Source organism: Syngnathus typhle, linkage group LG6 (assembly GCF_033458585.1).
Source record: "Syngnathus typhle isolate RoL2023-S1 ecotype Sweden linkage group LG6, RoL_Styp_1.0, whole genome shotgun sequence".
Lineage (NCBI taxonomy): Eukaryota > Metazoa > Chordata > Actinopteri > Syngnathiformes > Syngnathidae > Syngnathus > Syngnathus typhle.
The window spans coordinates 2,753,553-2,766,856 of NC_083743.1; the positions used below are offsets into that span (position 1 = coordinate 2,753,553).

Consider the following 13,304-nt stretch of genomic DNA (forward strand, 5'->3'; position numbering starts at 1 on the left):
ACACGTTGCAGCCTGCTGCCAGGTTGAAATAGCTGACTGATGAGTGACATGGGCTCTTGCGTGCTAAGATCTTGGTTCGATCCCAGGTGAAAGAATATAATTAAAATGTGTTTTATTGTGCAATTAACCCTTTATTTATATATATATTTATTTATTTTAACCTCGTGTAGTGTACCTATTGAAGTGTCCATTAAGTGTACCTACACATATTGTCATATAAAGCAGTTAGCCAAATGTCAGGTTTTGTTTTCATGCCCAAAAAAATAAAAAACAAGGAATAAAACACCAGACATGTTTCAACATTAATGTTTATTTAAAAAAAATCGATATCTATCTATCTATCTAGATAGATAGATAGATAGATAGATAGATAGATAGATAGATAGATAGATAGATAGATAGATAGATAGATAGATAGATAGATAGATAGATAGATATACGTATATATATTAAAAGTAAATTTCAAACCAGCAATCCAATGTGAAATTGCAGTAGATATATTGGAAACGATATTTAGACGTATATATGCATACACGTTATTTAAAAACTACTAATCAGTGTTATAAAATCAAGATGACCCAAAGAGAAGCATCATCTCGCCGTTGTTGCATAAGAGCATCCCTTCATGCAATAAAGTTAGCCGTTAGCTTGGAGAAAACGCGCATAAAAGAAGTGGTGTTGCAGTGAGTGGTTCTTTCTTTCTTTCTTTCTTTCTTTCTTTCTTTCTTTCTTTCTTTCTTTCTTTCTTTCTTTCTTTCTTTCTTTCTTTCTTTCAACACCTTCACTGACTGACTCGTTGATGCACGCACAGAAAGGAAGGCAGTTGACCCATTGCCTCGTTCGCGAACGGGAAAGTGACGATTCGTTCCCTCACTGATCCGTTCTCGCGTTGAACTGGAAATGCGAATCACTCACTCACTGATTTGTTCACTCACAGTTTCGCAATTCACGACTCGTTCGTAAACAGGAAGTGACGTCGTTTTCTTCTTCGTTTTGTTTTACGGCGGGGTGGCACCAGCTTCAATGGGCATTACCGACACCTACTGGTTGAAGTCAGATTTACGATTCGTTGAACGATTCGTGTGAACGAATCTTTTGAGAGAACTGATTCTAAAGATTCCGTTCACTCAAAAGGACGGTAATGCACATCACTAAAAAGTATGTCATTATCCTCCATTTATTTTGTCACCATGAACATATAAATCATTACTTCATATTCATACATCAACATATGACTTGTTATGAGTTATGAGATGTCTCAATTTTTATCAGAAATTAAAGGGAACAATAATCTATTAAAAAAATACAAATAACAAGAATGTCTGCCTTCTATTATCTATACTCTATTCTTTGAAACGTAATTATACATTTAAAAAAAATCTATACAAAATATAAAAATATTCTGTCTCTTCATTCAAGAATTTTTATTCGCCATGTCTGAGCATGCCAAACAAGGAATTTGACTTCGGTACATCACAGCCTCTGTTCAACATTTAGGTGACGTATGAAAAATAACAAATATTCTCAAACATCCCCTGATCTTGAACTCCCAGGAGGGCAAGGAAAAACTCAAAACTCCATGTTCCATCCCTCTAAATAAGGTGCTTAAATATTAATGTGGCCTTTTGTAAACTACATAAACGTTGTTAAATAAATGAATTAAAAAACAGTAAATTAATGAATTATATATTACATTATTATGAATGATTAATAATAATTCATTGGAAAAAAATTGTAAAGGCAGACTCATTTTTTACAGTGTTTTTGTTGGATCTCATTAGCTTGTATTGTACCTAAATAAATCAAGATTCCTTGAAGATGAAACGCAGTTAAACACATTGGTGATTTTTATATTGGCCACTAGAAGGGGCTCTAACAGCATGTTGCACTTCCAAACAAGTCCAAGTGATCTATTTGCCATTCTTTAACTTCTTCTGCTGAAACTTCCTGAAGTGAGTCTGGATGGTGGCCGCGGCCTTGTCCACGGGGCTGAGGGGGGGCGGCCCTAGCACTTCACTGCAGCACGTGCCGTTACTGGCGTTGGAGTCTGATTGGCAAAAAAAGACACACATTGGCAATAAGACACAGGGTTGCAAAATTAAAATTTTATAAGTGGTGACAAAACTAGAATGAGCAGCACAATGTCCAAGAAAAGAGTTTTACTTACACTTTCTGTACACACCCATGCTGTTCCTTCTGAAGCCATCCAGCTGCAAAACAAATCAAGACAAACTAAACAAAATATTGAATACAACCGTCGGAAGGAGATGCCTTCCCAAACAGCAACAGCTGAGTAGAAAGAAGCTTTTCCTGTTTTGTAAGTTGTGAACACTGTGGAGCCGTGTGATACCACCGGTACTCGGGCGCCCTCTTGTGGTACAGTTCAGTTTTACAGCCTAGCCTATTAAAACTACGTTTCGTGCGTAGTCATGCTGAGCCAATTAGGTAGCCTGCAGTGGGAAAGGTCAGATGAAGCTTAACTTTTACATTGACAAGGCCCATGTCATCAATCATAGAGGCATCATTTGTGATTCATTAAAATAAATAAGTACTCATAGAATGAGAATACAACCATTTCTTGGATTCATTTGCATGGGCGACAAAAAAAAAAAAGACTGTACGGAGACGTTCTTTGTTTTTCCTTTTCAAATGTAAAATTCAAACGTGACAAAAATTCTAGTCTGACACTCTCCAAAGAGTGACGTCCGTCCAAACTAAGTGGAGAATGCTGAGTTGCGTGAGGAGCATCAGATACAAAGCGAGGTGATCAGGCATCTGGACTGCTATGCGACGGGGAACATTTCTTACATTCTTTCAACGGTCAAATCAGATAGGCTGGCACAACGTGCGCAAGCAAAGTACCCTGCCACGTGCATGAGCAGCCAGCCCTGTGCGCATGTGTTGGTTGATGTAACGACTTCCAACACAAATCGCCTTGATTGGGATTTGCAGGCCAAGCACAGCGGGAGCAGCCTCGAGTCTGAATGCTAAAGGCTAGAGCTGCTTAGCCCCACTCATTTGGCAACGTGCCCGCTCCGGGTCATAGGTCATCTGTAGGGGGGGGGGCAATTTTGACCAATCACTGCATTGCCTCCAAACTAGCAATTGTATTAAATGACGTTCCAAGTTTGACAACGTGTCATTAGGAGATAGTTACCTGTTTTATGAACAATGTCAATCTTCAAAACGGTCTAAATTTGAGCCAGATCTATCAAATCTATCCAAAGCTAACGTTTCCCACCTCCTCTGCTTTGCTGCTTCTGCGGCTGTGTGACACGGAATGCACCTGCCAGGGCAAAGGCTGGGACACCATGTATGGCAGAGGCTCCTGCTGGTGACCAAAGTGGTCTCCTATCTGCAAACGCAAAGCGTAGTCATTGCAAAAGGTCAAACACACATTAGCTGCAATTTCAAATTCTACATGAGCATGACGGGACGATCTTGTCATGCATTATTAGGATTAACTAGAGATTTTCCATTAAGCATTGTTTGTACAATTTGGTCAATTGGATGAATATGAACATAATATGAGAGTGGAACTTAAAATTTAATAGAATGTTATTTCCATTAAAACAGTCAATTTATTAGGAGACTTACACAATCAAATTTTTACATCCAAAATTGCAATGGCTACCAAGCAATACATTTATTATGTAAACAAATAAAATTTTGCAGTTATGTAGAGCTTCACTACATATTTTCTCTGTCGTAAAAAATATTTGTACTCCACGTTGGCAGCTTCACGCAGGCGGGGAAAAAAACTGGAATAGTAGCGAGATGGAAAGAAGAAGAAAAAAAATCTGCTGGCATGAACGCTAACCACCAGCTTCTATACATGAATTTGAAAAATCCTTATTACGGCCTTACCGATTGCACGACTCGGACCATCACGTACATGGCCGTTAGCATGGTGATCAACATCCTGCCCACTTGAGCGTTCCCTACGATAGATACTCCTTATGCCCTGAGCTTGCTCTCCACAATGAAGACAAAGGGACACTATGGAGATGCACAGGCGAGAAGATTGAAGAGCGTCTCAACAAGGGCAATCGACTTGATTATGACGACTCGCTCCGTGATGCACACACACACACACGCACTTTACTCCCACGGTGTCTGACACATGAAGGTATAAAAGCTTTGCAAGGCATGTTAAAGAGCTTTGGAGGACCTAAATAGAGAGGCGCTAATCTTTTTCCTCTGCGCAGCAACTTATCCCTCAGGTGTGCTCGTATCATTCCCTGCAAGCTCACTTGGTATTAGTTTGCCATCAAATAAATCATATCATAGCCATCCTATGTCACATTCACACAACCATTGAAAGAATTGGACTCTTTCATTTTGCAGACAAATTCCAGGAATATTTGTGTGCGTTGTTACGAGCGGACATTGATCGTGTCAGACAAAGAATGTTGACCAAACCAGTCGTGCCACTTGTTCACTTCATGATGTTCATGCGTGTGACTTATTGAATATGATGGATGGTGGAGATAGAAGACAAGAGGAGGAATGTGAGGAGAGGTGCCTATAAGAGCTTCACGGCGAGACAGCTGCTGCTGACTTCTGAATAGATGTGAAGGAATACGTCCCGTGCTTTTTTATAATGGTTCATCTGAGAAAATAGGAAGAGAGATAAGGTAAGGACATGCGGAATCTACGTATTGAAAAAGAACATGCTGCTGTCTTGAAATGAAACCGATTGCGTGCCAGGGATTTTGATATGGTGCGTTCGAATGACATCACAGGTTTTTGCACGATAAATTGGCGATGTGAAGAAGGCAGAGAAGAAAAAAAGTCAAGCAAAAAGGAAGAAGACCATCATGTCAACCAAACTTTCAAAGAGGCTGAGCAGCAAGAGGAAAAGTAAGTTTATTTTGATGTTGATTTTTAAAAAAATATTATTATTGTTGATTAACATGGCCAATATGTTATTAGCTTGACACAACACAGCTCACGCTATTGTAGCAACACTTTGCGAGTATCAAACCTTTTGTGCTTCATTCAAACCAGAGCCCCCGAAGAACAAGGCTGAAGTTCTCATCCAACTTGGTCTAAAGGCTTTCTATCCCTCCCAACTGGAACCAGCGTCAATATTGGACCTCAGTACTTGGACCCTGGACAACCGTACACCTCGGGAACCCGATGATCTGCCAAAATCTTTCCTTCATAGACTTTGGCTGCTGCGCCCAGATGCTCGAAGTACTTGCTGCGCAGCCCTCTCAGATACTCTGGCGAGTCCTTCCGAGAAGGTTGATGGATTCCGCTCAACTACCATCAACCCTCTTGATCTGGTGACTACTGTTTTTTTATGTGCTAACACTTTCCTTCAGCAGGAGATAACAGCACATATGCTGCAATGCCAGTTTGCCGTGCCCCTGATTCTTCCGCATGTAGATGATGAAGAACCCAGTAGCTTTCTGCTTTGGCCTTTGAGAGGGGTCGTGAGACAATGGAGGCCCGACACTGAAAAAGTTCAAGAGGCAGTTTTGGCAAGTACACCCATGCCAATCATCTCGTGTGTGAGGCTTGGTTCCTGTCGTGTCTCAAAGTCCGAGGTGCTGAATCATGTCATGGGCAGTGGAACGTTCCTCCACGAAGGGATGGAAGGAGGACGATTACCTCGAAGCCTCTCCAACGGTCTTGTCGAGGCTGCATGGTATCTTCCAACAGGAAACTCTCACACAGACATTTTTCCAGTTCCAGTGGTCTTCTCAAATCTCCGGGGAGATGCAAGCACACATGAGAATTGCCTCTACTTTCTGAGCCAAGCGTCTTCGGCCGTTATTGTTTTCTGTGACAATCCTGAGGAGAAAACAAAACAACTTCTCGCCTCCTGCAACGTAATGGCAAGCAAGCTCATTTTGATTGACCTGGCTGAGACTGAGAATTGGAAGGACAGATCAGTGAAGTTTGTCAGTGATAGCCTTCAGGAGACGACAGCTCTTCCAGACGCATCGATCATCTCAGGAAAAGCTTTGAATGCAGAGAACCTTGCGAATGTTCTTTGTGATACCGTCAAGCGTTTGCTACCAGACTTGAGACTCGTAACACTCGAAGAAGCAGCAAAGTTAGCAGTGACGGTCGGGCTTCATTGCGACGAAGGGACGGTCTGTAAAAAAAACATGGGCAGAGCAGAAGATGTTCTGAAAGGTTTACATGAGGGACCTGAGGTGTTCAGGCAGAAGCAACTTCCGCTACAAGGTGCTTTGTGGAGCCGATTGGCTGAAATTGAGAAAGATGAAAGTCGAAAGAACAAAGAAAGAAAAGAGCTTGATCCACGATTGCAAAATGAGAAAAAAGACATCATGGGTCGTTTGAGCAGATACAAAAAGACTTCATCCATGAAGCATTTCACAAATGCTCTTTCAACTCCAGATAAAGCTGAGAGAATGTACTTCCTCAATTGGATGAGGGTGAAACTTCGACTACTCCAGATGCAAAAACAAATCAACCTCAAAGATCTGCTAAGTCAGAAGACAATGGAGAAAAACGGCATTCCTGAGCACCCGGACCTTCCGAGTGTCGCTAACGATGACGTGGATGATAGCGACAGTTTTTACACAGATTCAACATTTCAGGGTGGGGACGTCGAGACGGTTCCAGATACCAATCAGGAAGTTGCGGACTCAGGGAAAGAAGTCGGTTCAAAGCTTATTTTCCAAACACAAAACAATGTCAGATCAGAGAATGACTATGAGGACAAGACTTCCTCTGCAAAGGAACAAACGTGGCAAGAAATGTTGGTCAAAGATGAGGAAATAGCATCTGTACATTCATGTTTGCGTAGGCTGACGCAAAGAAGAGCTAAGAATCTGGAGGTCAACGATTTTGAGAGTGACTTGGCTTTGGAGCCTAGTGAAAACAAAGGAACAGAGTCTCTGCAAAATGAATTTCCAATTTCAAAAGACAAACCAGGTTCTTTGTTGTTGGAAACTGGAACCTTAGACGTTCAAGGGACTCAATTTAGTGCATCAACAATTCAGGAGTCTTCTAGAGACGAACAAAGCTACCAGGATGCATTTGTTGGAGATCAGACAAGTGCACGGTCATTTTTGCTGAGGTTCAAGAAGCGTCACAATCTGCAGGTCACTGATTCAGAGCGTGAAGAAGGTTTTCAGACCCAAAAGCAGCAACCAGGTGAAAAGGCAACCCTTGAGAATGACGCTGAAGAACAAATCGTCCAAAATCCATTTGTTGAAGATAAGGCCATCACATTTGCAAAGCCGTTTTTGCTGGAGCTTGAGCAGTTTACAGATGAGGACCTTGAGGTCGTTGATTCGGAGAGTGAAATAGCTTTCGAGCACAGTTTTCAAATCCCAGCCAATGACAAATCAGAGTCTCTGCCAAATGGACATTGTGACTCTTCAAATGAAGAGATCCTGAGTGAAGGCGAAAAATCTTCAGCTTTTAGAGATGCTGAAAGCTTAGATGGCAGCGAAGCAACCTCTCAGGAGACTTTTTCCGCAAAAGGACCGCAAGCTGCGTCTACCGAAGGTCAGGTAGAATTTTCACTGGGACTTGAGCACTTTTTGCGTGAGATGGGCCTCATTTTTGAACTCGCCCACATCAGCCCCGGTAGCGGGAGCCATAACGAACTGCGACTCCCAAATCTTGCCGCTGACTTGCTCCTCAGCGGGATTCCACTCGAACTTATGGACGGAGACGCTTCGAATATTCCAAAGCACTGGCTCGGCAATGTCCTTGCAGAAATTAAACATCGCTTCCCTCGAGAACGCTTGAAGGTTCTGACGAGTCTTGGAGTGCATCAAGCAAGGAATGCTGAGATCCTTTCGGCATTATTTGGGGTGACATTTCCAGATGGATGCAAAAGCTCCGCAAAAGGCCTCTACATGGTTTCCCTTCAAGTCCCGCCCAAGTTCAAAAAGAAGCTCAACTGTGATTTTCTCCTGCTGATGGATGTCGAGGGGCTCTGCTCTTCAACCGACGGTCAGTTAAGCACTTGGGTCAGAGATAACGAAATGGCAACCGTGGCAGCTGGAATGAGCGACGTCTTAATTCAAAACCTCTGCTCACGTTCAGCTTCCGAGCTTGAGACGAACCTCACGCTCGCGGTCAACGCTTTGTTACGCATCAGAGAATGCGGCTCCGTGCCCATCTGCAAAGCTTTAGTCCAGGATGACGGGATAAATACCTCATTAGAAGCCACGCAGTTACAACGTGTGTCGAATATTCTGAAGACTGGCGAGAGAACCCTTGGAGATGCTGACAACATGATTGATCATTCGAAGAAATCAATTCCCTACGTTAGACCGTGGTACAATGAGCCAATCTCCAAATCTGTTGACAGCGAGCACAGTGAGGTGATGCTGAAGTTGAAGCGTACAATGTTTGCGGCATTGAAAGAGGCAGTCCCGCCATCAAAAATATGTGCTTGGCAGGATTTGTTGGCCCGTTTGTGTTTTGTTTGGGACGCGGTCAAATCAGAATCCTTCTCTGTTAGCCTGCAAAATAAAGACATCGGTATGGCGTTGTCGATATTTTGCGCTGAGATTTTCCAGTGGGAGGAAAGTTTGTGGGAACATATGGAAGGTTGGCTCACGCAAGCCACTAAGACGATCCATTCCACCGAGCCAGATGCTACGGATCCTTCCAGCCAAAACGACTTTCTGTGCGAGTTACAATATGAAGCTAGACGAGAGGTCAAAAGGGAAGTTAACAAACACAAGTCACATTTGAAGGGCGCTTTGAAGGAAAATAAGCTTGATGACGACGTTACCATCTTAAAAAGTATCCTCTTTAGCAAAATGATGGAGCTCGAAGAGCGAGTAACGACGACGACGATCGAAAGACTGGAAAGAATCAACGAGGAGCATTTCTCTTCCACTCAGCACAACCGAATGGAGACCGTGCTGGAATTGGAGCAAAATGCCAGGGTTCAGAAACTTTTAGACAGCAGTGGATCCGAAAACCACTTTGTCAAAGATGAAACTCTAGAAGAAGAATTTGAGGACGCATGGAAGGAGTCGTTGTCCAAATTTGATTTCAGACCTTCAGAAACAGACGATATTACCCAAAGAGTATCGAGACTTCTCACAGCAAACATCTGCAGCCAAGGTCTCCAAAAACACTCGTATAAGCTTATGGATTTCGGTCAAAATCAGGCGACGTTCTTCAGAGTGCACGATGAGTACTTTGGATACAGTAGCAGAATGAAAAACTTGTTTGAAAACAACAAATCACCAAAAGTTAAAGCTCAGCAACTTGCATGCAACGTCATGGAGCATTACAAGCAGTTTGTCGACGAAAAAGTCAGTTTACCGCAAGACTTCTCCGACAGTTACATCACGGAACTTCTCGAGATGATTGATAAAACCTTGCAAGAAGCACAACTGGAAATCAAAACAGCCTTTGGGGTCGATCTAAAAGTTTTTGTTTGTAACGCCGCTTGCAGAGATTTCCAAAAAGTCCACAATCGCTTCGCCAAGGACGGAGAACTCCTGAAGTCCATTAAAGGCAAAAAAAGTGTACTCACGGCCGATTTCATTTATCAGTTCAGAAAGAGAGACCAGCGTCAAAAGTTGGCTCGTAGGTTCATCTCTGACATCATCCAACCAATAGTGATGGACTACGTCTATGAACCTCTTGGCATGCAAATTGCAGAGGAGATCCAAAGTAAAGCCCCAAAGCATCTCTCCCCACAGGCCTTCCACAAGAGTTTGCTGGAAGAGATCATTATGAAAGACCAATTTGAAAGCTTCACAGAGTACTTATTTTCCTACGACACCTTCAGGTTGAGGAAGATCCAGGAGACAGTCGTGACTCATTTGTCAGACTGGAATGTGAATACGTGGAGGCTCCAGCGTCTCGGGGAGATCGTCGGTAACGTTGCGTCAGCCGTGAGCCAAGTCACAGTAGGGGACAGCCAAGTGCTAAGTGACACCAAGCCAATTCTAAAGCAAGTGTGTCTCGTCCTGGAGGATTCTGGAGACACGTGCATTCCCTGGGAGTCCCTGGAGGGACCGCTTTATAGTATCACCACGGAATGGGATCACTTTGTCACATATTTCATGGAGTTGCTGGCGGAACTGCGCCTGAACCTCGCACAGGCTTTTTCCCAACACATGAGTGGCGACCAACTGCTTGACCGCCTTCCCACTCAGCCAAGAGACTGCCTTTTCAACAAACTCAAAGGCTGCCATGCCCGATGTCCAGCGTGCAGTGCACCATGTGAAGTGGAACAAACTGGACATGAGCTTCACGAGACCTTGCTCCACAGGCCCAAATGCATGTCGGAGCCCACTTCTCTGATCAGCCCTGAAAGCACAAACCTAGATAACCTGGAAGCACAAGATATCACTGTGGCTTGCTGGCAACTCCAAGACCTCCATCCAGACTGGAATCTTTCAACCAAAGAGGCGAGCAGCAGTCCTTACTGGAGGTATGTCATAAGAAGTGTCACATCCAGATCCAGAATGTAAGCCAAACTCTGGCAGGGTTACTATTTTCCGGACCTGGATTTGACACCTCTGAATGTCGCCAGCAGTCTTTTCTCAATATCGACCTTTGTGTCGACTAATCATCCTTTTTCTTTCCTTCAAAGGTATGCGTTAGCAAGATTTAGCGAGAGGTTGGCAAAGAAATACAATCAGAAGCCACCAGTGATTCCAGAAGAGTGGAAGGCCATCACGAAAAAAGAGGCCTTGGACAGTCTGAGGGACGACGGCCTTCTCAGTGGACAGCCTTAAACGCTAGCCAAGTGCAACACATCCAATGCATTATGTACTAGTATTGAAATGTGTCATTTCTTTCCTCCTCTCTCTGTGTTTTGGACAAAAGGAACAAAGTTTGCTCATCATCGAACAGCAACGTAATTGGTTAGCCATGCTGCGAGTGAAAACCTATTCAAATGATGCTTTCCGTGACTTAAAAAAAACGGATTGGAATAATAAAACTATATTTGTTTTTGCTAGCTATCGCTAGCTAGCTCACATCTATCGCACTTGTGATGGAAACCCCAAATCCTGATTGGTCGAATAACTCAGGAATCACTCGGCAACTCAGGTCTGGAATCTGCTTGGGTAAAAGTTGTGACATTGATTGTATTGTAAATATCATTTCCACGGATTATGACACATCCACTGGCACTTCAATTGTGAAGGAAGAGGAGTGATTCATCACTGACAATAGAGGCTGTTTGGAAATGATCATCACTGAGGTTTGCAGAGAATGTGAATGTCATTGAAATCAATTAACAAAATAAAGCATGCGTGGAAAGGCCTTGCACATTGGAGTGTGTGTGTGTGTGTTTAATCTATTTGAAATCAATCCAATACATTAATGTAATAAATAGACTTTGCTTATGACTAAATATAAATCTTTGGAGGCATAGCAATAAATCTGATATTAGATTTTCCTGTCTCCCACGACTTTGCCCACGCAAACACTAGATTGGAGAACTGATTCAAATGTTGCGGTGACGTAATTGGCCACTATTTGCACGCCACTTCTTCATAGGAATGTGACAAACAGACGAAAGACTTGAATGCAAAATTTCAAGCATGGATGGTTTTGTCAGGGAGCGGTGACTCCCACTAAAAGACAACAATCTTGGGCAAAATTGAAAAAGAACAAATGGAGACAATTACAGACCTTCACGAAAAACAAATATTACAGGGACGCACAAGCCACTGAGTGCCTCTGCCTAATCATGCTCTCTGCAGTGGACATGCCTAGATATAAAGGCCTAACGAAACTGGCAACTGCTTTGAAGAGACCTTTTGAATGGTCATTTTGATCCAAGATCCAGATCCTTGGCACAGAAAAAAAATGCTTCTGGCTAGCTTTGGTGTATAACAAGAATGAGAATCGTACTTCACGTCACAGCTATCAATCATGAAACAAAGCGAATGCCTCGCTTAGCCCGCCGATTGCGACAGGCATATTTTAACATTTTAACAAACGCTACGTATTGTGTTTTGTTACATTGAATTGCTTTTTCGTTTACACCTGACACCTGTCATTAAAGGAACGACAAATGGTCAATTGTCCTCCGTTTTCAGCAAAATGATGTCCTTGCAAAATTCTTTGACAAATAGTAATCAATATTCACTGCCAGAACACACACACACACGTCTATATTGTCTCTCAGAGTACTCCCTTGAACCATTGATTCTCCCTCCCATTTGTAGCAGTGTGAAATGGCCACAAAGGAGATTTTGATTGTCAGACCTTTTTGGCACATCCACCAATACTTAATACAAAGAGGCCCCTGACTTCTCGGGAGGCAAGGAAATTGAAAAGACATCCTGCAAAGGTGTTGCTGTGACGACGAGATAACGGCATACAGACACGCAAATAGGATCAAGTGTCTATGTTTACTAAAGTCAAAATACAAGCATTGCGCGGAGAGCTCGCCGATTGAAAAAGCAAAGGCACGACCAATCTACACGAAGCCGAATGGATCGTGCCCAGAAAGCACCAGCGATTAAGTTAAGTGTCGATTATGTACTTGCCGAAATAAATCAAATCAAACGAGACAGATTTTCACAATGTCGGAATTAGTACTTAAAGTGGAATATAACATTGAATGGAATTTAAGTTGGAAGAAATTGCTCTTTTCTTTGATAGTGGGCTTGCAATATAAGTGGAGTGTTTGGGTGGTCTTTTTGCAGTCCGTACGGTCATTACAAACAACTCCGAGCGTCTCGTGTCGCACCCTGCTGCTAACGCAGCGTGATAGCCGTGCTGTCTGCTCCACCAATAATATAGACCGATTACATTCAGTAATGCAGTGTTGCCATGACAACGCCAGAGATGCTATTTTGCCTATTCTAGCGCCTTGCATACTGTTCACAGGTTAGCGCGTCTGGTTCGCACATCTGGGTTCAAATCTGGGACTGAAAACATTGAAGTTTGTTTTTTGAAAGGCTCTCAGTACTCCTAATAAGAATCCTGCTGTAAAACACACATTTGAGTTTTTTTTTTTTTTTTTTTAAACAGAAGTTGTGGCATTTAAAGTCAACGTCGAAAGCTCGCGTATAAAACTAACAAAAGACAAAAACAATATTTTCAATATACTCATAATTACTTTGAGTTAATTTCATCAATGGAAAATGAAGTGGTCGAAGCCGGAATCAAACCCCGCACCTCTGGATGCGTGACATGGGAACCAGTGCCCCACCGTAAGGCACACTAGTTTTTATTTTATTTTGCAGACAAAAAAGTTGAACGTTAGGTCAGTACTTATTAATTATAAAAATGTTGCTGGAGAAAAGTCCAGGGTAGACACTACCTATCAACTAACAGCAAAAATGATCTATTGCATGGCATAAACATTTATTTAT

At 42.6% G+C, this 13,304-nt stretch overlaps 2 protein-coding genes across 3 annotated transcripts; one reads left to right on the top strand and one right to left on the bottom strand.

Annotated features, from left to right (window-relative positions):
• Positions 1-1,159: 1,159 nt before the first annotated feature.
• On the bottom strand, positions 1,160-5,120 carry LOC133155552 (uncharacterized). Of its 2 annotated transcripts, XM_061280959.1 has the most exons (5): positions 4,988-5,120; positions 3,868-3,999; positions 3,242-3,355; positions 2,168-2,210; positions 1,160-2,047 (listed from the first exon to the last, which is right to left on the bottom strand). In XM_061280959.1, exons 2-5 carry the CDS (start codon positions 3,919-3,921, stop codon positions 1,911-1,913), a joined length of 348 nt encoding a protein of 115 aa, XP_061136943.1. In that variant the 5' UTR covers positions 3,922-3,999; positions 4,988-5,120; the 3' UTR covers positions 1,160-1,910. The 2 variants fall into 2 exon arrangements, with proteins under 2 accessions (XP_061136943.1, XP_061136944.1); XM_061280960.1 differs by lacking the exon at positions 3,868-3,999 and having other exon boundaries at positions 4,988-5,108.
• On the top strand, positions 4,485-11,244 carry si:dkey-202l22.6 (interferon-induced very large GTPase 1). Its single transcript, XM_061280958.1, has 4 exons — positions 4,485-4,637; positions 4,746-4,863; positions 5,011-10,399; positions 10,562-11,244. Exons 2-4 carry the CDS (start codon positions 4,821-4,823, stop codon positions 10,704-10,706), a joined length of 5,577 nt encoding a protein of 1,858 aa, XP_061136942.1. The 5' UTR covers positions 4,485-4,637; positions 4,746-4,820; the 3' UTR covers positions 10,707-11,244.
• The last annotated feature ends 2,060 nt before the right edge of the window (positions 11,245-13,304 follow it).

What these genes read in the sequence shown, in the direction of transcription:
- LOC133155552 (XM_061280959.1), bottom strand. Translation starts at nt 3,921, where the DNA reads ATGTTGATCACCATGCTAACGGCCATGTACGTGATGGTCCGAGTCGTG. An exon ending in GAAGCAGCAAAGCAGAGGAG is followed by an intron (nt 2,211 to 3,241) that starts GTGGGAAACGTT and finishes TTTGTTTTGCAG; the next exon opens with CTGGATGGCTTCAGAAGGAA. An exon ending in CATGGGTGTGTACAGAAAGT is followed by an intron (nt 2,048 to 2,167) that starts GTAAGTAAAACT and finishes TTTGCCAATCAG; the next exon opens with ACTCCAACGCCAGTAACGGC.
- si:dkey-202l22.6 (XM_061280958.1), top strand. Translation starts at nt 4,821, where the DNA reads ATGTCAACCAAACTTTCAAAGAGGCTGAGCAGCAAGAGGAAAA. An exon ending in GCTGAGCAGCAAGAGGAAAA is followed by an intron (nt 4,864 to 5,010) that starts GTAAGTTTATTT and finishes CATTCAAACCAG; the next exon opens with AGCCCCCGAAGAACAAGGCT. An exon ending in AGCAGCAGTCCTTACTGGAG is followed by an intron (nt 10,400 to 10,561) that starts GTATGTCATAAG and finishes TTTCCTTCAAAG; the next exon opens with GTATGCGTTAGCAAGATTTA.